A 24,328-nucleotide genomic window follows, 5' to 3' on the forward strand; every position below is an offset into this window, starting at 1 on the left:
ATGATATGTATTTGTATTTTTGATAGACTAAATGGCCTAAAAATCTGATTTTTGTATGCCATCCCACTACTTACAAGTAGGACATTACATAAAAGGTGAGATGGTGAGATCACCTTAACTCTAATAAATCAAACTAATTCTACTGAATCAATTTTTGGTACCCTGTGGTATCATTTATGACTCAGAATTCATGCCACAGTCCTGGACTACATCACCTGGCCTCACAGATGTGCTTTTGTAAGAAGCAGGAGACTGGGAAGATTTCAGGTATGCATCTTCCTTTAGTGTTCTCTTGTTTGACTTAGCTCATTTAATACTCTGGATACTAAAAAGCATAGTCGTAGTACTCCTTCAGTCTTCCTTCTATGTAGAGGGAACTTCACCAGGAGTTTATGAATTCACTTCAGCTATCAGAAATCTCAAAACTAGGTGTAACAATCCTAACTAGTAACTACACTTTTGGTATTAGAGATCAATTACCTTTTCCCCCACAGAGAATTAAACTCTTCCTACACCCAACAGTAAGAAAAAAAAAAGTTCAGATAATTTCTGAAAAGTACTTGAAAGACATTCTCAGAAGCACATGCTACAGTGGAATATACCTGTGTTTCTAAATACTAGGATTTAAATAGTGCTACCACAAGGAAAGAATCTCTCCTAATGTAAGGCAGTCAATACAACAAGCCTACATGTAACGTGAAATGTCTCTGCCCACATTCTAAACAGCATACCCAAATATCCTGTAAATAAACACCGAAGAAACACATACTGTATGGCTTATACACAAACACTGACTTTCTTCTCTCTATGCCAGCTTAGGTCCAAGCATTCTTTCAGCTCAGTCTACAGTTCTGAGGAAAGGTGCCCTGCAGCCTAAAGATTCATTATTGTGTTATAAATGTAAGAGCACGTTTTTGACTACGCATCATGCTATGTGGATGTAGGAGCTCAGATCCTTAAGTACTATACGTGCATTAGCACAATGCTGCAGAGGCAAGCTAACACCACCTCTCTTCTCCCTGAAGCTTTATTAGCTCCAACAGAGTGGTGCAGACTTGGGGATACCTCTTGTATAGCTATTTCAGGCATCTCTGCAACTTGTATCCTTCAGTTTTTATTCCTTGTTGGACCTCTACAACACTGTCATACGATCATAAAGAATTTCACAGGAAGCTAGTTGAGCTGTTAGCCACTCCAGAGTACTGAAGAAGAAAGGATGAGATTTGATGACCTCCTCCCAGTTATTTTATCTTACCTACTCAGACTGGGTTCTCTTTGTCCCTTATACCTTTTCTAATCAGCGACAAGCAACTATTTAATAAAAAAGTGTGAAAGCTTTCATTTCTGTTTCAAAGTATAAACAGCTTGGAAAAATATAGTTAAGTTATTAAAATGTGTTTGATCCTGCACTTTGTGTAAATTAACTTACCTCACTACCCCCTGCCTTCATAGGAAGCAAAAGGGAAAGGAAATAAAGTAAAATGAAAATTAGCATTTATGAAAATAGACCTACTAAAAGATTTACCAGTCTTAAACAATGTTAACTTTAGTAGACCCAAAACTTTTGAACACTGAAGGCAATTGAATCCTTTCATCAACTTTGACACATTTTGAAGCCTAGTCACCTTACTACAGAATTAATTTTCTTTAATATTCTATTTGAAAATGAAAACCACAACTCCATCAGTTTCAAGAAAGTTGTTGAATGAAATACAAGAGTTTCATTAAAAAAAATTAACCACAGCTTCCAAAGGAAAGAGTATATATAAATCCAAAATATTTATACTATGCACATTTTTTTCTTTTCTATTTCATAGAACCAAAGAATTTTCATATCAAATGTGTCCAATTAATCAACAGAAAGACAATTTTCATTTTAAACAAGACTGGGAACCACAGCTTTATATGCACACGTTCTTTCCATACTTCAGGGAAAAGATGACACTAAAATCCCCACAAACATGAGACTCAGTGAGGGTACCACAGATCTGCCAGCTTCACTGAGGAAAGCAGGCGCACACTGTAACCTCACATTCCTGCAATAAGTTTCTGATCTGCTGCTTCTTGATACACTTCCTCCTAGTTAAACTGTGTTGTATTTTCCTCACTTCTCTCTTTAGTACTAGTGTTCCTTAATTGCTTTATTTCACATCTACTTTATCTGCTGGTCTAATTCTACTCTGCTCCCCAACATCTCTCTCTTCTAAAGCATATGCCAGTGAACCAGGAAATACAACTAACTCCAAATCATGCAAAGAAATCGACTTCATTTTCGAAGACTCATGAATAGAAACTGCAGAACCACTGTGGACAGAATTTTTCAAAGAAAGGAAGAAGTTATCTGGAGACAGAAACCATGCACAGAGAAATTAGACAAATTTGTCAAATCAGTTTGTTGGAAAACACAATTGAAAGCTGTCTTACAATAAACAGTTGGGTAGGTTCATAACTACAGTGACACCACTAGCTATTTCTTGGTGCATAAAAAGTTTCAAAAGCAGTAGATTATTAAACAGCAGCAAATATCTCAAGAAACTCCCCAAACATAGTAAAATACATACATCGTTTGGAGTCTCTTGTTCTCTTTGAAGAAGAGGTACAGCCTAGTCCTTAATCATGACAACTGGTAAGCATTTTTTTTCCAGAAAGTATTTCCACTCTTTTTATATATCATTTTTAGACATGTATGCACATCAATATAATTATATTTTACTGTTAATCATCTTTTCAAATTGCTTTCTTGGCTAGAATTGTAATTTAGCAATTACCTTTCATCTAAGGTTGGCTCCTTTTGTTGCAGATGAGGCTTAATTCCAAACATTGGTCTAATGTTTGTTGATAAGGCTTTGATGGTGTAATTAATTTCATTTTCCCTTGTCACATCGCTGTCATAACCTAAAAAAAATAAATCAAACCAAGTAGTATAAAAACGAAATAAGATACAAAAAAAGGAATCAATTTGTGCATCTTTCAGTGAAGTACTGGACTACAAGAACAACTATGATATATCAATAACAAAAGCACAAACAAGAGAAAGTAGCTGAGAATCATGAACATTTGTAATTAGAACTTTTTAAGAAATAAAACTCCCTAAAACATCCTTGGAGAAAGAACTATTAACAAAGATTGAAGGGACATTCAAAGCTACCCTATTTCTGCTTGCTTGCCATTAACTCAGGGTCACTCCAAAGCATCTTGCTACATGACACCTGCCCTTAAGTTCTGGAAGATTTAGCACCAGGCTTTCCTCTACTTCCGGATCCATCCATGAGGCTCTAACAAATAGTGTCCAAGTCTAAACTGCTATAAATTTACTTTTCTATATAGATTTTTTAAAGTTAACTACAATAAGAACATTTTTCATTTTAAGGATGTCAAGAGACTTTTTATGAACTCTGTCTCAAAACAGCAAATCAAATAGTTCATCATCATTTTCTTCACAACAGCTTATCAGTCTTTTCCTCAAAGAGAAATTTTAGTGTATTTGAAGTGTCTTCTCTATTTAAGATTACAGTAAACACATATAAAACTTGATTAATTAGCAATTTTCTAAGTAATAAGCAATTTTCTTGAAACAGCATAATCCAGCCAGTTTTATAAATTACTACTGACCTCCATCTTCTTCAGAATCTAGATCAGACTCTTCACTGTCACACTGCCTGGTATCCCGATGTCCTTCCATCTCATAAGTCCATAGCATTAAAGAGGTGTCTGCTCCTCCAACAGTGACCAACAAACTGTCATCATAGGTCCAACGGACATTTGTTACATGGGTACTGTGAGCAACATACCTCTTAAATTTTCCAAACTTTCCCTAAGGGAGAAGAAAGGGCACAGATCAAAAATTAAGCAATCTTCTTGATAAAACCAAAATGAGTTGCCAGTATACCTCTGTTCAGTAACACATTCTTAACTTTTTTTAGTTTATGCTTTACCTATTTTGCATTTGCACGTATCTTATGATTTACTGAGTTCCTCTTCTATAGCAAAGCTATGAAGTATAACCAAATTTCTACACCAAGCACGTAAGAATTTTTTTATAAAGAGAATCCAGCAATAAACACTGCATCGTGTTTCCAAGGAGAGAATATAATCTAGCAGATTAAGAATAAAATGCACAGGGAATATTTTGGGCCAATGCCTGTGCACTGTTGACATCCCTAGCATGGTAACATATTCAAAATTGAAGAAATATTTACTGACAAACATACAGAAACAATAGAAAGCTTCTAGAAGAACAATAAAAATAATATGCTTCCGGAATGGCTATTCTACGGTGCATGATTAAATAATGTTACAGCTCTTCATTTTAGGAAAAAAAGACTGATGTGGGACAGAATGAAGATTTATAAAATCATGAATGACATGTAGATAATTTGGGGAAGATTTGTTCATTGTCTTCCAAAACAAGAGCTTAAGGGGCTAAAAATACACTGATAAAACCACATGGTGGATACTAATGTCAAAGATATTATCAGAAAGAGCCTGACCCGCAAAGTATTATAATCTGGGAGAGAATCACTACATGCCTGTCCTATTCTTATACTGTCCCCTACACATTTGCCACTGTCAGTGACAGGACACTATGCGAGATGTCTCTTTAGTCTGACCTGGAATGGTCATTCTCAGTAACTTACAGTTTAACGCATTGCAAATTTGTAACATTGAATGCCTTCCTTCAATTGTAAGGACAAAAGTTTAAAAGTACTATTTAGTTCTTAATTAAAATTTCTTAATTAAAAGTTCTTAAAAGTACACTTTTACAAATAGTTTGGAAAGGCAGTTTTATTAACCAATCTTCAACATGCACAGCTGAGAACTACTTACTTTAGCAGGGTATCGAAATAGCTTCACAAATCCAAAATCATCTCCCGTGGCTAATACTTTACTATCACTAGTGAGGCATGAAGCAGTTACATCTGTGACTTCACCAATTATTGGCCAGATTCCTTCACAGCAAGAGCCCAGAACACTTGTCCATGATGCCCAGCCAATCTTTTCTACCTACAAAAACAACCTGTTTGAGTCAGAGCATGCTTCTTCCTATGCAGTTTCCTTTCATATCTGATTTCAAGAAAAAATGCTTGCACTGAAAAATATGCCATCTAAAAGATAATAATTTAATATCAACTGCTAATTTTCTTCAGGATTTCATGTGAGAGCCTTAACTTTATTTCTACTAACTTCCACAATCGCTAGACACATATAAAACTTACCTGTCCTTTCAGGCTAGAAAAAACAAATTACATTTTTCAGTGCTGTTTTTCAATCTCATAGAAACCATTATTTTGAAAGTTACTCATTTTCACTCTCTGCCCTCTGATAATGCTCTATGTCTGAGAAAACAAACAAATATTATAGCTACAATATACTACACTTGCCTATGCATATTATGCATACTACACTACATTGTTATATAAAGACAGACATGAGGTCTTCCAAAGCAAGGTTAAGGGCTAGGTAATCTGCAGTAGGTTTTCCAAGGTGTTTAGGTACCAGAAGAAGCACACAGAAGTCCAGTGAGATTTTCACAAGAGCACAAGTCAGACACGTCTATTTCTCAAAAGAAGAGACAAATGCAATACCCCCTATGTAATTTCTCATTCCAATCACATTACCTAATTGAACAGGCTGTGAAAAAGGGCAAAGGACAGAAAATGCTCCAATAAAAGTTTTTTTTCAATAGAATGGTTGTAGTTTTATACATCATTCTCCCCTATGTAGCACAGACTGCTGCATCATAACTATAAGTTGCAAACAAGGTAAGAAGACATTTTATTTCCTCACCTCCAAAGTAGGAATGGTCTGTTTTTTTCCACGAGGAGCTTCAAAAAACAGCTGCTCTTTAGCACCAGTGTTAACTTGCAGGAGCTTCCCTATAAAATATATTACATATTGTACATTAACATTCATTAGAACATTCCATTTACATATTTATTAATTTAATATATATTTATATACACAAATATATATTTATTATATTATTATAATATTATTATAATAAATATATAATATTATATTATAATTAATATTATACTATTATAATATTATTTATTATATATGTATATATTTAATATTCCATTTATATATTTATATATATATCTAACGTCATTACACAGTTATTTGTTTCTGTTCCTAAGTGGCATGCATAAAGACTGGAACTAGAAGAATGGTCTTCTGAGGATCTGAGTCAGTCCACCCCTTATACACACGGTCTCTCTGAAACTGCACTAATACATCACTTTACCCAATTCTTTATGGTTATCCCATCAGATGGCAGACAGAATGAACTGGGTATGATTCAGAGCTCATTTGTGACAACCGGCTGACTATCATGCATGTGCTTCATGGGCTTGAGGAACACACATGCTGCTTGGCCAATGGCTGTATCCAAGCAGCTGAATTCTGCTGACCCTTATACTTCTTTTCTGAGGGAAATTCTCAGTAATGTTCCTGTCCTCCTTCTGTTTTCACAAATCTCAAAAGATGCTAACTTCTACCACTTTTTCAAATTAATTTTAAATTGGACAGTTACAAAGGTGGTTATGTGGAGGAATAGGAGCAGGAACTGACAGACTATACAATTGCACTGCTATGTTTCTGTATGAAATGGAACTGAAATTAGTACTTAAATTAATCATGTATTAAGATCCAGGAATAAGGCAGAAACAACAGTCTTTGTTATTTTTGACAATATTCAAGAACACATATTCCTGAGCTACATATGTATTTTTGCAGTGCACCATTCAAGAGGCAGAAGTCAAACAATAAATACAGAAGATGTAATAAATAAATAAAATCTTTAGAGACAATCTGTATTACTTCAAGTTGCACAGCTTCTAAATAGCAGTAAAAAATCATGTTTTTGTATTTATTCACATGCTGTATCTTCATAAACTGAAGAATCAAACCTGTCAGTGACATCATAAATTCATGCTGTTGATGTAATTTACCATTTTAGTCTGTAATATATTCCACCTTCTAGGACGTTTTTACAGTTCAGATGAATGCTACTTACCTCTTACGTCCCAGTCCATGTGCGTTATGTAACTGGACGCTCCCTTGCAGATTCCTACTCGTTTACTGCTCATTACATTGTAAATATCTACAAAGTTGTCACAGGATGCCACAGCTAAGTACTTTCCAGCCCCTAAAACACATCAGTAGAAACACGACAAATTTTAAAAAACTTAAATGGTCTGAATATTAAAAACAAGTGCTTTCTGGAATTCAGCTATATTCATCTCAGATGTCTTTCAAGTAAATTTGCTAAATTTATACATCATTCCCAAGAGACTAATGCTGGTATCACAATCAAAATTTAAGTATAAAATATATAACCATTACATTGGTACATCTTTAAACAATAAACTATTGGATGAAATTTTAAACATTTCTTGCACTCAAGAGTGGAAAGGCTGAAGTAACCAGAAGGCAATATTGTGTCAGAACTTGTATCAGTTATTTGCATCAAATTTTGCCTATTTGCCTAAAATTTGCCTATTATTTTCACTGAAACAGTATTAATAGTTTAGGCCATAAATTTCAGTGCCTAAATATGAGCTGTACTGTTTAAAAAAAAAAATGGCTTCACTGGGATCGTTAAGGGAGGAAGAAGGGCTAGGGAAGGAGAAAAAGGCACCACAACTTTCCAACATATCAGTTTCAAGCCCTCTGATTAGCTAAAAGTAACCTAAGTGTAGAGCCAAATTTACACAGCTTAAAGTAGAACTCTTTTTTCAGTCCCTAGGGAGGCTGCTGGATGCTCATGATTTAAAATCTGACTGTTGCATTTAGGAGGTTACTACGAGCAAACCGGTTCCAATAATCTCATCCTTAAATGATATTTGTGTGTCCAAACATTAACAATAGTCTTCCTTACTTTTATTTGTTACATGTAAAAGAGTACTGTAGATCTCTACTTCTTTTATCTTTTAAAGGTTGTAAAGCTTGTTTGAAGAATTTGTACATAAAAATTCCCATTTAAAGTCACTTACCAGGAGAAAACCGGATCTCTGAAATAACATCTTTCCTGTGCTGGAAGGAGACGAGATCCTCCAGGGTATCTGCATTAACTATTAAAAAACTCCCATCGTTTAGACCAACAGCTAATGCTTTTCCATCAGGAGAAAAGCAGCAACATCGGCCTCCTGTGATGAACACAGACATGTCATTCAGGTATGTGAATAATCCCTCTTTTTGATTTATTTTTCCAGTAAAGAAAATAAAATAAAGCTGTTCTTCTAGTATATAGTCTAATGGAACATTATAGATGCTGCCAAGATCATTTCCAAGCTCTACCCCTGTGACAGTACACAGAAGCCATAGGTAAACAAGTACACAACTTCAGAATCTCTGATTAGATTTATTTGCATATTGATCAACATTTAACCTAAATAATAAGATTAACCACTGTCAGCTATCTATCTATCTATCTATATATTTAATTTTGCTCTTATTCTCAGGAGATCTGATGCCAGCTGTCTGTTACCATTTGCTCTACTAGGGAGAACACAGCTGGAAAAGACCTCTTGGACTCACAGAATCCAGTTGTTTGCTTCCATGGTCACTATATCATATAATCTTTCCACTAAACACGTCAACATTCATTTGACAAACAGTTTAATTTCCAATCTAAATGCATTTATGATCAGCTTATTATATATTTGTTTCCATGCCAGAATTTTCCATTGGCATAAATATTTTTCCCTTCTCCCCATGGAAAAACTTGTCGTCGGTAATCTTTTGTTTAGCTAAACTGACTCTATCAGACAAAGCTTCATATTCACTACCCTGTGGCTCCTCTTTGTCCAAGCTCAACTTTCAGTTCGGTTCAACTCATCTGAACATAGATGAGAGGTGTACATCAAAAATACTCTGATTAGTCTCTTGTAAATTACATAGATACTTCAATATGTCCTGAGAAAAATAACTATTACACATAGACTTCATCCTGTGTTCAGCTAGAACATTCTGATCTTCTGCACCTCAGTTACTCCTCAGCTAAACAGAAATTTTTCTTACAGTCATCAAGTCTTGCCTTTTTTAATTACCAAACATTATGCCACTTCTATTACTGCAGTCTGCAAGAGTATCCAGCTCTTTCTGTACAATAAACAGGTGCTTTTTAAGATTGCCAAAGCATTTCAAAATTTGTTTTATCATCAAATTAGGTCATCACAGTCCTTACTTTTCTGCCAAAACTACTATTAAAAATATTAAGATTACTGGCTTTATGAGTCCAGCAGACTCCACCAACTTGAAACTTTTTTTCCTAATCATTACCACCTCTGCTTGTGCCAGTTTATGGATTTTCTTACAATTAGTTCATTGATCCAGATCATTTTCAGCTAGGCTTCCCAGAAGGTATGGTTCAAAGTGCTTTACTGAACTGCAAACAGATGAAGCCTTTGTCTAGCAAAGCATACATATTATTAAACCCTAGTTATGGACAGTGTGGTCTAATGCTAAAAAGAGTCTCTATATGGTGTCATTTACAGAAGATTTTTCATCCAAAATAAAATTGTATTATATGGTATACAATAAGAATTTTATGACTGTTCTCTTTCCTTGTCATTCCAGACTCTTGTAACATTCACAAAGAAGTACATGACTTCTGAGATTTCTTCAAAAATTCGAATTCCTCAAATGTCCCAATATGCTTGCAGTATTATTGACAATATGGCAGATTCAAGTCACTGGCTCAACTTTTATTGTAAATTTATTGCCTTAAAGCTTATTTGCAAATGTAATGTATTAAGAACAGTATTACAAAGAAATCTCTTACACAGATTCATTAGCTTAAGGGCTACATAACTTGTGAATACAGCAGCAATAAAGTAATCAAAGAAAGGAATTTACTTGGTCTTGCTTTTACAAGAATCATAATGCTAGTAAATAACTGAATTCAGTAAGATCTTTCTTCATACTAAGCATCTTACCCTTCTTCAATTTGCGAACAGCTAACATACAATGGCTAGGAGATAAATCCCATATTCTTAAGGTTTTGTCATCACTTACAGTGGCACAAATGGGTAAATGAGGATGAGTAGCTAGACCCCAAACTTCCCCCTCCATGTGACCCTGAAAAAAAACACAGTGAATCAGATGATTTTATATTTAAAACTGAAATAAGAAACAAAACATTTAAGGGGTTTTAAAAAAAAAAAATCACAAACACAACAGAATGAGAACATTCATACATTTACAGGATAATAAAGAAATGTCTAAATAGAACAGAACACCTGAAAAAAACTCCACCTTCCTACTTAAGTGCAAATTATAGTAATTTATACCAGTGAAAACCTCTCTCTGAGATATTATCTACACACACACACCTAGAGTTTTCCTTTTCCTAGATTAGGGCATCAGGTTCTAATACATTCTTTAAAAACTCCAGTTGTTTACATATTGCATTGAACACTCACAAACATGACTTGACGATACAGAGACTTGTATTTAAGTATGAAAGGAAACCATATGATGACATAGTTTGTAAAAAACAAAACAAAACAAAAAAAACGTTTTGTAGACAGGTTTAAGAAATGCTGTCTGCTTGGTATAGAAAAGAGAAAAATGTTTTTTATGTAATTACAATGAGAAACTAAAAATAAACCTCAAAAGAGAATTTTAAAAAAATAATGAGTAATTAATAGTCAAAACAAGTTAGTAAGAAATTTGGTGGAGGATCCATTGACTTACTTTATTTTTAAACTGAAACATAGTTTTAGTCTGTTTGACAGAATGAACTCAATGAACAAATTTCTACATGAAATTCTGTGATATGTTTTGCTCACTAAAGAGTCACAGTGCTCTATCCTAGCCTTAACAATGTATGAAATGACAGTAACTTGTTAACTTTGTTAGTTACTAAAATGCTTCTTATTTCACAACAGTCTTTATTTGAAAAAAGAAACAGTATTTGTGATATGGAATATCTAACTGATATCTAACATGTACCTGAACCAGAAGAGTTATTGGTCCACTTTTATCCACCTCCAATATTTCACCGTTCTTTGTGCCCACTAAAATATGACCATGTCCTAAAGATATGGCACGTATAGAAGGATTATCTTCTAAGAGGAGACCTAGAACATTAAAATATTTTAAGACAGAAGATTCTCAATTATGCCTTAAAGAGTATTTTTCACAAGTACACATTACATTCTGATTGTAGAAAAGGATACTCAGTAGGAAACAAGTAAGAATGTAGTCCTGCATGGAAGAATTTATATGTTTGGACTCATTTAGGAATATTTAGCAATTGCCCAACCAATGAAAGAACACACGCTAGTCACTCTTCCAAACTTCTAGTTTGAGATTTTTTTTCCATAATAAAACTACTACATAAAGCAACTGCCACTAACCTTTCTTCTCAGAGTATTTCTGAAGTTTAATCAGCCTGACTCACTGACAATCCTACTGAAAAAATATGCATGTGAAATATCAGCTATATCACTATCTTTACGTACAGCATTTATGGTACTTTTAAACATAGCATTTCATTGAACAGATACGAGAATGAGAAAAGCAGTAACAGAATGTTTTAGTTATCATGTTCCATTCATGATTTCTGAAAATTAAATCATATACTTTAAAATGCAGAAAATAAAAATTTAATAGATTAGTGGAGGGGGGACATGGGACACACAACGGGACACGACCTTATTTCCAGAACATCAAGTAGGGAAAACCATAAATCAACACTAAGAGCAAGAACAAATTAAAGAAATAGGAATTAAAGAATTCTTAAATCATTTCAACACACATATGCAATTACAGAAAATTAAGTCATAAAATTCATAAAATGTACTAATCCCTTACCAAACTAACCACAATTCTAAATTCCATTCCTTTTGTAGACTCCTCCAAAACAAAAAAGATCAGAAAAGATTACTTCATAATTAGAAACATAATAACATAATAGGCTTTATGGTCATCACTTAAAAAAAAAAAGTCGCCTGGGAGGTAACAGACTCAAAGTTAAATCAATTAATTCACGCAGATAGTAAGGTAAATAGGACATAAGGAAGCAGACTTTAGACATGAGGAAATGGTCTCAAATTATTCCAGTGGAGATTTAGATTGGATATCATGAAGGTCTTCACAGAAATGGTGGTTAGCCATTGGAATGGGCTGCCCTGGGAAGTGATGAAAACACCATTCCTGGAGGTATTTAAGAGATACGTGGATGTGACGCTTAGGGACATGGTTTAGTGGTGGACTTGGTATAACTAGGTTGATGGTTGGACGTCATGATCTTAAGCCTTTTCCAACCTAAATGATTCTATCATTCTAAATATTAAGATCTGTCCCCACCAAATATGAAACCAAACACTACAGCACGCCATGCCGCTCACAAAAGAAATATGACTTTCTCAGAATCAGTAAAGCTCTAAAAATATTGTTTTTTAGTATTTGTTATGTTAAATGTGGATCTTACCTGACTGGGGAAAGCAATTCCACAGAAAAAGTTTTCTAAAGAAAGTATTTTAAATAAAATCAAAATGAGGAAAAAGTCTGCTGTGTTACCTTTAGACCCAGGGGCCAAAGCAGCCCTTTTGATGGCATACGTTTTGAGACAGCGTTCAAAGGTATCGTCCCAGAGAGCTACTACCCCGTCCTTTCCTCCAGTGACAAATCCCTGGGAAAAAAAAATCCACAAGTTAGAGTCACTGATCATCTTTCCTTAATATTTCAGAACCAACAGATTACTACAGCATACTAACTCAAGTTGTTACGCAAATTCTGAAGGTTTCATTGTAAAAAAGTTTCATGATTTTCTAGTTAGTCTCACTCTCCTGAGTTACCAACTGCGCATAAGACAACTAAGCCTCTAAACTTCTGCTATGCAAACTTAACTTCACACAAATCACCACATAATAACAAATATGGCAGGTCAACATAGTCTGACAGAACAATCCCCCCTTCATTCAGATGGTGAACTTGGAATTCTTTCTAGCTTGACAAAGAGGTAGCTGGAACAGGAAAATGAAATTATATCATAGCAAAACACTTTTATTTGGGTCTATATTAGTTATGTTGTATGCTAGCAGTTAACTTACTTTTTCTAATGCATGCATGCTGAACACAGGACCATCATGTGCTTTGACAGTTTTTATAAGAAACACATCTCTCCAGATACAGACATCCCCTGTGGAAGTTCCAGAGAATGCCATCTCTTCAGTCCAGCCATATACTGCACACATCATTGTATCGGTTCTTCCCATTGCACCTATGCAGCCCTTTCTCCCAATTAGTCCTCCCCCTGGTTTAAAAGAAAAACAAGTCATCAAGAGTTTGCTTGTTATTGTATTTCCCCAAAACTATGTAACTTTACCCAGAGCAACAGATCTTTCTCATCTAGGTAACCATATCCTCTATAAAGCAAGCCTCACAAAATAGACTTTTTGTACTATTTGATAAAACATTACTTCTAACTTACTACTTGAATCTGGTTTTGAATACATACATACACAAACAGAGACATAGAACAAAGAGAAAGTACATTTGGAAACCTCACCTATAAACAAAAAAAATAGTATCTACCACAGTTCAAAGAACTTCCTCATAAAACGCACTTCAAAAAAATTGTTTACATCTTGATATCTCATCCTTTTCATGGTATGTTTTCGGGAGTTGTAATTTTGAGGTTTGATGTATTGACCTCTATATGACTGAAACATTGCAGTTATATGAATTTTAAAATTCTATAAAATACAATCATCTCAAGTAATGATATGTATGATACCTAGCAACTTCTGGCTAGAAGGCTGGATTCAGATTTTCATAATCCTCCAAGAAACTTCATGTGGTATAAAAACAGAAGCTGCTCAGGATCTGACGCTTTGCACCATTCTCATGCTTACAGAGGCAAGGTCTCAAACTCTTTGCTATCACTTTGCACTGATGAAATTTAGTCCTAAGTATACAATTTGGTGTCACTTCTCACATCAAGTGCACCTGTTATAGAGCAGACTTCAGAGACTTTGCATTTGTTAAGGTGCACTGATCCTCTACTCCACACATTAATGCTGTTAAGTGTGTTTCACAGTGACTGCCTTGCCAGTGGTTCACACAGATGGGTGGTACTATTCAAGAAATTTGTTTCCTGCTGACTGAGCAATGCCCTAAAAACAAGCGGGCATTTTAATTAATTTCACTTTTTTATTCAAAAGAACCATCTCTGCTTTTATTATCTTAATTAAGATTTCTTTCTGCAAGAATTATAGTAATACAACACATTAATATATAGTAATTTGCCCAGTAAATATTCTCTTATGCACTTTGTTCTTTCTTTAGATAGCAAGCAATAGTCTTAAAATTAGCAATTTATATAGACTTCAACAGCCTGCTCTCAGACAATCTTGACCAATTTATCTTGGAGCCAGAACTGAGAAAACTAGTATAATTTTTCTTATCACAGACTTTTATCTCTAAAATTAAACTTTAGCAGGGATGCAGGTGAGTTGATGAGATTCTGCTTGAATAGTCAGAGGATTCCTAGCATGTAAGCTAGTTTTTAGTCCATGTGTGTACATACACTTTTTGAGGTTCAGTACAATGACATTCACACTAACATCAGGGAATGGCTTTTTTCACTGTGAAAAATTTTTCAAGCAGATAAAGAAAGCTGCTTATCTTGGTTTTTATTTGTCAAGCTCAATAGAGGTATCTAAAGAAAGAGATCTCAACTAGCAGATGTGTCCACTTCAAGTACTTTGTCTGAAATTTTGTATGTGGTTTTTATCACCTTAGATTTATTTATATTTGTGTCTCTTTATAACATACATGCTCAAACTGTCCTTCTTCCAAAAACTGTTCTATTATTTTAGAGCTCTGGACCATTTTGAGATGTGATATATTATTATTGTATATACAAGGAGTCAATAGAATATCCATTTTTTTTTCTACTTGTGTAGCTCTAGCAACATGGAAAATTGATCTTGAATAGAATCACCACTACTGCTATCATGCCAATTAGTGTTATTTCTACAAAGACTAGGGCAAGGCTAACTTAGAGATATACAAAGAAGATATCTCCCTTTCATGCAAGAAACACACTTTAAGAGAGATTATTTATATTTCAAATCACAGAACATACTGTAATAAAAAATAAAAGTTACCTTACCTGCTCTACGCCAGAATTTCAAGTGTTTAATGCCAACTGTAATCAACTTTTCAGGCATATAAGGATTAATCTTAACAACAAAAATCTTATCTTTGCTTCCCCTGAAATATAAAGCAAAATATTTTCCTGTTTTAAATTAAATTATAGCTGTTCATCATATTTTAAAATATTTTTTGCAGTGTATACCTTCTTTATCTTGCTAACATTTACTTCCAAATCGCATACAGTTATTTTATTATAAGGATGAAAGCCAAGGAATGAACATACTGAGTCCTGCTCTATTTGCCATTCGCCTTCACTTTCCAAAGGTGAGTGATTACATTACTTCAGAAATCCACTAGGTGGCCTTTTCTTTACAAAAGAATATGCTGAAAATTGATCCATATATATATATATTGCATTTAGACCTCGCACAGCTTATCATGAAGTTTAAAGATGTACAGTTGTATACCTTATTTATATCAATCTTTCAGTCTGAAAAAAAAAAAAGCCATTCTCATCCACCCTTTAGTTGATTTTTCTGTTTTTCTTGTTAGAATGAAAAATATGTTGCCCTAGCAATTTTACACGGAAATTTCATTTTGCTTTTAGAAGCACTGAAACCTGTTGTGTGTTTTAGATATCTTAGTGTGCTCCTAAGTATGTAAAGCCCATGCTTTGCTTCATTCCCAGAGTCTGAAAGACAGCTGCCGACTATTTTTGCTATCTATGCAAGAAGTGCTCGCTAATAGATTTATTTCTTTAAAATGCAGAAGAGCCACTAACTTTTCCTCCCTGGACAACAGCAGCAGAGCTCTTACCTTCTGTGGTTTTCCGACCACTGAATGAACCAGCAGCAAAGAGCTACCAGTTCCTTTCCAAATTCACACTGTACTCTGCAAAGTAGAGATGCTGCTCTCAAAAATTCTATTCAATTCCTCTGACTAGGTAGCATAAAAAAAAAAAAAGAAATGAAATCCAATCTAAACTGATTAAAGTTCGATTAGAAAAATTGAGATTTGTGGGTTCAGGAAGTAGAGGGATTAAAAAAATGAAGAAAATTTCCAAAACGCCTACGTGAAAGGTCATGTGAAAGGCAATAAAAAAATGAAAGGACAAAACCAGCATCATCACAGAAGCCAAGCTAACCGGGCTTCTAGTAAATTACTAGAAGGGAAGTACTCTCTTTTCTCTGCATCATCTCAGTTTCTTTCACATGAAACTCAAATCATGTTCAAAATTAAAAAATAAGTGTAACTGTCACTGAAGAGCAATAAAGAAATTAATAGATAAACATGAAGCTGATACATTTAATTGTATCAGGAGCGAATAACAAATCCTTTTCAAACAGTATGCAATGCAGAGTGGGGAAAAGCATTCACATTATTGCTCTGTTAAAAACAATACTTAGCAAATTCAAAGGTTTCAAAAATGCTTCTCAATATTAGAAATAAGATTCTATCTTGTAGTTCAAAACTCTATTTAATACATATATATGCAATAATCTGTGCTGAATCAAATAAACTTCCAGAATGTTTAATGTTTTGAGGTTATTTAGTCCACTCTCCTGTTCAAAGCAGGGCTAACTTCGAAGTTAGATCAGGCTCATCAGGATTCAGAAAGGAAAAGTAAAGAACCTTGAAGAAAAGAGAACTGAGCAAAACAGCTACAAACTACCATCCCAAGAACATGACATTTGATGCAAAAGATCTGAAAAGCAAAGCATATACCACCATCTCTTGGAGGGCCAAAAAAACAACCAGATTAAAATCATTTCCTTTACTAGAGGTAATCTGAGGTCTGGAAATGACATCTCTTCATCAGCCAAGGTCAGAGACTTGCGAAGTCCCGCAATCGTATAAAGGTGACATGAATATGAGATTCATGGAAACGAAAACAGGTTATGTGAACATTGGTAGTGAGTAAAGAACAAAGGGTGCGTATATCTATGTGCAGAAATATTGTAGAGGTCCATAGAAGCTAGGATTATTAGGGAGAAAAAAAGACAAGTTTACAAATTTCAACTAGACAGTTGACATGTACAGAACTTTTGTGTAAATACTTAAGTTTTTTTAGCATAAGAAGTTATAGAAGTGAGGAATGGAAATGCATGGAGTGAATTTTAAAGAAATTATTTCAAAACACAAACATGTAAGTAAACATTCTTTTGTCTTCCTCAGCATTTGAACTGCCACAGAAGTAGTTCTTGTAGATTCTATCACAGCTTCCATTTTAATTACAAAGAAAATATTAAGGCTGTGCTAAATCATCTGTATAACTGAAGTGAAACTTTAGAGGACTGTTATTCTTTAATTAATATATTTTGCTTAGTGTCATTTGAGATTAAATCTAGGTATAAATTTTAAAATGAAGTTAAATTCCTACCTTACTGCTGAAAGCTTTTCTCCTTTCTTCCAGTCCCAGAGTACAATAGTGTGATTGTCATCTATTCCAACAGAAGCCAAACGTTTCCCATCCGCTAGAAAAATAAATTTATAATTGAGAGAGTAGATAGATAACCTTATGCTGCAATAATAAGAAACTATACTAAAGGACACTGTACCTTCAGAAATATCATAAGAATGTAGAAACAGGTAAATAAACACAGCTATGCTATACTTAGAGGTACATTTGACATCAGTATGTTTTTAAACTTGAGTGGTAAGTTGGATGGAGTTTAGGACTAAGTTAGGAACTGTACATTTGATTTAACAATTAGGAATTGTTAAGGAGTTTTGTTAGGAAGTTAGAAAATTGTTAGGAGTGAACTCAGCAAAACACAGACTTCATTGTTAAAAATTAAAACCATAGTTCTTAGTTTTTAAAATTATCCTGTCTAAAGCCTGCACTTAGATACCCTGTGTTTTTGTACCATTCCTTTGTTCAGCTAGTTGCTGATGTAGCTGCCAAAAATCTTCATCACAGACTGCATAGTATTTCCTGTTCACTCTGAAAATCCCTGTTCATTTTTAAACTTTTCTGTTAATATCACTGAAACAACACTAGGAAGTTCATGAAACATTCCTAAGCTTACTACTGGTGTCATGTCTTTCAGCAACTCTGACACATATCCCACATTAACTCCTAAGAAAAAAAAAGTTATTTATGCTTAAGCAAAATCAACATATTGCTAACGTGTACCCGTCTTTGAAATTGCTAAGCATACATGCCATAATTTGTGAAATGAGATTGATGTCTTGAAAAAGGATAGCCAAAGAAAGTTAAGCATCAAAGACCCCACACTACTCAAAGTGATTAGCTTGTCTACTAAATGGCACAGAACCCATTCTTGGACTTCCTGACATTCCAAGACACCACAGGAGGGTTTTTTTTTTTAATTATTATTTATTTTTTTAAATAAATTATCACTCTAAAATAGCCTCTCTCATTTGACATTGATCACTGGAGAGTATTTTTCATACAAAATCTTCAATGTAAATGAATTCCCAATAGTTCATTAGGATTAATTAGCTTGCATTTTCATAGAGAAGGAAAATTGTAAATAAATAACTAAACAAATACTTATTACCTGAAAAATCAACAGCACAAACACCATACTGGTGATAGCCCTTTAATACTGAGAGTGGTCTTATTGTTTCTGTATCCCAAATGTGTATTGAGGAATCTCGACCAACCTGAAAATAAACATATTTATAAACCATTTTTCATTTCTCTTTCACATCAGTTATTTGACATAGGTGTCTGAAAGCATAATATTGACAAATACCTCAAGAAGTATTTGAAATAATTTAGAGTGATAAAAATTTTCATGGTATTATTTCAGTCTGGCTTGCAAAATATTATTCCTTCAGCATCACAACTACTATTCTCACATCTAGCTCTCTAAAGCCTTCCAAAGAACCTAGACATATTAATCACAATTAACCAACCTTACAATAGATTCCTCTTGTGGGGAAGGAGAAAAAAACAAAAACAAACAAAACCCCTTAATAGATTGCATTGTGGCATATTTATTCCATCAATTACTACTCTTTCAATCATTCCCTGTCTAAAAATAGCAGGTTATTTTTATGGTTAGTATGTAAACTACTTAATGTTTGAGAAATCAAGGTGACTTCTATTACTTTCTGATGTCACTACAAGTAATAAAACGCCTACAAGTCAGGTTCTACTCATTGATATCTGTGGGGTAACCTTCACTACAATAGCACTAAAGCAGATAAATGGGACTTGGTAAGAAGAAAAAGCGTAGCTTATTCTTTTCAGCTATGTAGAAGCATTATTAATCAGTATTTACAAAATTATTTGCTATTCCAAATGTTTTGTACCTCAGTACACAAAAAGGTCTGCAAAACCAGAATATTCTCCTGTGTTTAAGACCAGGAGCAGGTCTCAAGAAAACTAAGCTCTATTTCTGATTTCGGCACAAAGTTATTATACAACGTTTGTTTATAAGGCCCACTTTCAGGAAAATCTGAACCAATTCTGCATGGGTAATTTGATTACTGTATTACCTAATTTCTACAGGTAATGTAGTATATAATGTGTATATATGGAACACTGATACAAGGTAGTATATAATGTAGTTTATCACTTACTTGATAACATAAGGTATTTTAAAATAAAGTTAATCCAGGCATATTTTTATTTAGCCTTCAATACTCAAAAGTGAGACAGAATTAATTTCCACATTTTGGTATTTAATCTCTAAGCTGACCTGCAAATTTATGTTCCTCTCAAGCATTTTTTTTTCTTTTACACAAATTAAGGGCATCATAAGCAAAACTTCGTTAACAATTTTAAGTTTGACGATTCAATAATAGTAATAATAATAGTAGCAATAATCACAGAGCCTGAAATGTTTGTTGAACAAACCTTTATGGGAAGAGATGTTTTTTAGAAAAAAAGTGAAAAGATTTACCTAAAATTACTATCTGGAGAAAACTAAAATGAACTATTATAAGTACTGTGTTGCAGGTACAAAGAACAGCTTGATTAGAAGTGATAACCAAAACCATAATGCATGAAACTGAGAGGCCAGAATATAGCAACTGCTTTTCAGAGTTAATTTCACAACTAAGATATATTAAAAAAACAACACTAATTGCACATTTCTTCCATTTGTTATCATGCAAAAGCAACATAAATTAATGCTGAAAAAAATCTATTCATAAAAAAAGGTTTTAAAAAAAGTAATCATCTAAAGACTTTTGCCAAAATTAGTAGAAAGAACCAGGAGGAAAACAAAAATACACCTATGATGCAGCTTTTAACATTAATCGTCAACAGAAATGCAGTCTGCCACCTGAATAAATGTAGGCTGGACTTCCTTTCTCCAAAACAGGCTTTTCAAAATTCAGTGGTAACAACTTCAGTCTTATTGCAGATAAACGCACTTCCTACCTGGCCTGTTGCGACATAGTCCTTTAAGGGATGAATAGCAAGGCAAAGAATGTCATCATCATGACCTAGATAAAAGCGCTGTGTGTTCTGCTGTCGATTGTACACCACTCCCACCGCTGCAACATGGTATACAATTTCACCGGTCTGAGTGTAAAATAAATTGCTTCGACAGTCGTAACCTCTGTAACTAAAGAAAAAATATTTGTGCATCAAGGTCATAACCATACATGTTGAAACTTTATGACATAAAATTAGGCTAAATGCATTTCATACATGTAAAAGTTCAGATTACTTACCAATTAATATTTTGGTGTTTTAAGATTAACTTTTTTTCCCCCCCAAAGGAACACCAATTTACCAATTTCATTTACTATTCAGACATCAGTACTACTAGCACTAGTTTGAAAGTGGCTGCTATTTAACAGCCACAGCAGAAGAGGAAGTTATCATAGCTAATAATTTTTCCAAACCACATGGAGAATTTAGGCATGCGACAAAATTAAATGAAATAGAAAGCGTCCAGAGAACTAGTTTTGGCTATCTCTTACTGCTCAGAAATCAAACAGCAGAACTTTCTACAAGAATGTGGACAACATAGACACCATAAAATCTAAAGTTTATTGAAACTTTCTAGCTGTAAATAAATACATAATTTTTCTTTCAGGTCAGTTTTTTTTTTTTTGAAGGGTAACTTTTTTTTTTTTTTTTTTTTTTTTTTTTTTTTTTTTTAGGAAAACCTGTCTCCTTTTAGTACTGACACCACAACTGTCATGAGTGGGCCAATTCCCAGTGGATGTATACCGTGGTTGACACGTTTCTTCCTAGGTGTGATTCAATATTCCATAACAAAAAAATGGCATTTTCAAAATGGTTATAGTCCTACTTTCAAAAGCAATGTAAGAGGCTCAGAAACCTAAGAAATCATTAATCAAACAAGTGAGTTTTAAAGTAATATTTTTAATAATGCTATCCTTGTTAGTGAATGGAAGAAACATTTACAAACACCAACTTAAATCAATTCCTTTCTTTCTTCTGATATAAACGACAGCCCATCAATTCCTGTTTTTACACTGTTAATTCCTTGGTTAATCTGTTTCTGTTCCTGCTCCAGTTCCTACAGATCCTCACTAAATCAACTTTCCAGTTATTTTAGAAAGATACGTTTCTGGTTACATTTCTATACCTACAGTTAAATTTATAGGAAGGGTATGATGCTTGAATGTGATTGAATTGGCAGTGAATTATTTTGGTTTAGGGATCATTAAACTCTAGCCAAGTATTTTTTCAGTCAACTTCTAACTGAAATAGTTAAAAAAAAAAAAGTTCTAAAATGACTAGGAAATCACTCGTGACAAACAAAACAACTGAGCATTCACCATCAGCAGCTACAAAATAACAGAAATCTTTAGTATCTATGTTATACTTCACATGCTGTTATTTTCTTTGGGTAATTAAAAGCAAATATAATCAGAACAAGTTACATTATTTTTAAGCAGAAAAAAAGGATCTTTTTGCAACAGCGCGTCTTTAAAGTGTCACATAGACAAAGATGCATCTGTACACATACCAATATGGTATACACAACATGAATGGGATAGTATTTAAGACAACTACTAGATGCAAGACACTTAAAAGGTTTAAATGACAGAAATTACACAGCCAGGGTAGAATAGCCTTTCGTAAATTTATATATATATAAATAACTACAGCTTTCCTTGTGTGTATGGTGTAAGAATATGCACTGGTCAAGTAATAAATCTTTAAGCTGGTTGACCAATTTAGAGCTTAACGCACACTGTTCTGAGAACTCCAGTTATGGATCCATGTTCAGTCATACCAAATCAATACCTTACTGGATAACGGTTTAAACACAGATGTACTAACTTGTCTAACCAGGACCATGGTGAACTAGCAAGTAAGAAACAGACTAACTTAAAGGATAACACTTTGCAGAAGATTTCTCACAGTAGGCTTACTAGTCTAGTCTCAAAGAGTGAAAGAGATGGTGATTATTTGAAAATATGTGTTTGCTTATTTGCAGCCTATTTGCACAAACTAATTGGTAGGAAAATACAAAAGAAGTCATTCCCAAAGGAATTTACACACTCAATGCCAGGCCACAGACCTTCTGAAATATCAGCTGAGGAATTTTCATTGAAAGATTTCTATGCTTCCTGCAGCGTTCCCAGAGATGTTGTAAGTAATAGTCATAGATTAACTCTGGAAGAGCATACAATTTTATGTTCATGCTGAGGAAACACACTGTCGTTTGAATTGTCTGGAGAATTCTCATCTAAACTGTCACTGACTTTTTTTTTTTTTCCTAAACAGTTAAATACAGAGTGTGATTCCTAAGCTTCAAATCCCCTTCTATCCTTTCTCTTATCCATGTATTTTGGGTTTAGGAAAGTACATCCCCTCCCAGTTAGAAGAGTTTCAACAAAAAGTACAAGTAACAGGACTCCAAGTCAGCTATCTTTAGGCCCAGCTCTATCAGCCTTTCTCGATAAGAGAGATGCACAAGTTTCTTCATCATCCTAGCAGCCCTACTTGTTCCAGTATGTCACGTCCATGTCTCTCTTGTACTGGGAGCCCAGGACAGGACACAGCGCTCCAGGTATCGCCAGTCCTGAATAGAAGGGAAGTATCATCTCCCTTGAGTTGCTCCAAAGCTCTTCCTCATTCAGCGCAGGATATTGCTGGCCTTTTTTGCCACAAGGGTGCATTGCTAAATCATGGTCAGGTTGCTCTCTACCAGGACCTCAAGGTCCTTCTCTATAGAGCTTGCTTTCCAGCCATGGCCCCCAGCCCCCCAGCACGTACTGCAGCATGGGGTTATTCCTCCTTAGATGCTGAACTTTGCATTTCCTCATTTTCAAGTTCTTGAGATTCCTCTCTGCCCTGTTCTCTGCCTGTCCAGGTCCATCTGAATGGCAGTAAAGCCATCTGGTGTGCCAGCCACACCTCACAGTTTTGTATCATCTGTGATACTGTGAACTCTCAAGCTGGGTTTCATTAAACCACAAACACAGTGAGCTTCTGAAAACAGCAAAAATGCGGTAGTACAGAAATAAAAGCTTGTAAACAAGCCTTCCTCCTACCCACGGTTTAGATTGGTACTCACAAGCAGATTTCTAACTTCAGGGTTTCTCCCAGTCCAGCGACCTTTCAGTGTCTGCTGAGTTACTGCCCCTTCAATGTTTCTAGAAAAATTTGTTTCCATCAGCTCTGGGGCTGTTTTATGTCTGCTCCCTGTTCTTGTCAATGTGACCTATTTAGACTTACAATATAGGTGCAGTTTTCAGACAGGCTTCAGTCTCCCCCCACCCATACCCTTCACTAAAAAATTCCCCCAACAGCAACGTGTGGTTATTTTGAAGTGGAATGATTTCTGCCTGAACCAAAGCACAAGAGTCAGTCAAGACAAGCAGACACGTTTCTCTGATGCCCAAACCATATACAATTACCTACCTACCTATGAAGAAATGAAACAAAAATAACCTATCATGGTATGCAACAAAACCATCTTAAGGACATGACAACATTCAGTGAGGGGTAGGGATTATGGTGGTGGTGCCAAAAAAGATATCTGGACCTATTCTTGCTCAGACATCATTTTCCTGTGCTTCACTGTGCACTCAATTTTGTTAACAATCTTCTTTGCAAGCACAGAATAATAAAATCTGTGATGAAAATACAACCCATATGAGACTATTTTAAAAAGCAGTTATGAAAGCAAGAAATACAGATTTTTCTTAGCTCTTGTTAAAACAATTGGCTATATACCCTTACGTTAGGCATAGTGAAACTAAGAACATTAATGTCATATATCACAGGAGTACCCAAAACATCCAA

General features: G+C 34.5%; 1 protein-coding gene across 7 annotated transcripts in view; it reads right to left on the minus strand.

The window, feature by feature from the left end:
- EML5 (EMAP like 5) overlaps positions 1 to 24,328 on the minus strand; it is a 112,919-nt gene that overhangs the window by 37,126 nt on the left and 51,465 nt on the right. For all 7 annotated transcript variants that reach the window (XR_013951554.1, XM_080592993.1, XM_080592994.1 and 4 more), the window contains 14 exons: positions 20,474 to 20,660; positions 18,639 to 18,744; positions 17,495 to 17,588; positions 15,131 to 15,231; positions 13,065 to 13,267; positions 12,532 to 12,643; positions 10,960 to 11,087; positions 9,942 to 10,083; positions 7,998 to 8,150; positions 7,019 to 7,150; positions 5,788 to 5,876; positions 4,828 to 5,004; positions 3,613 to 3,814; positions 2,769 to 2,895 (listed from right to left, as the gene is read on the minus strand). Coding sequence is in view for 6 of the 7 variants with exons in the window: in XM_080592993.1 (XP_080449119.1) it covers positions 2,769 to 2,895; positions 3,613 to 3,814; positions 4,828 to 5,004; positions 5,788 to 5,876; positions 7,019 to 7,150; positions 7,998 to 8,150; positions 9,942 to 10,083; positions 10,960 to 11,087; positions 12,532 to 12,643; positions 13,065 to 13,267; positions 15,131 to 15,231; positions 17,495 to 17,588; positions 18,639 to 18,744; positions 20,474 to 20,660 (1,953 nt within the window). In the remaining variant the exon portion in view is untranslated. The remainder of the gene's footprint in view (positions 1 to 2,768; positions 2,896 to 3,612; positions 3,815 to 4,827; positions 5,005 to 5,787; positions 5,877 to 7,018; positions 7,151 to 7,997; positions 8,151 to 9,941; positions 10,084 to 10,959; positions 11,088 to 12,531; positions 12,644 to 13,064; positions 13,268 to 15,130; positions 15,232 to 17,494; positions 17,589 to 18,638; positions 18,745 to 20,473; positions 20,661 to 24,328) is intronic.

The sequence above is a fragment of the Anser brachyrhynchus genome, assembly GCF_964034855.1.
Source record: "Anser brachyrhynchus genome assembly, chromosome: 5".
In the NCBI taxonomy this organism is placed as follows: Eukaryota; Metazoa; Chordata; class Aves; order Anseriformes; family Anatidae; genus Anser; species Anser brachyrhynchus.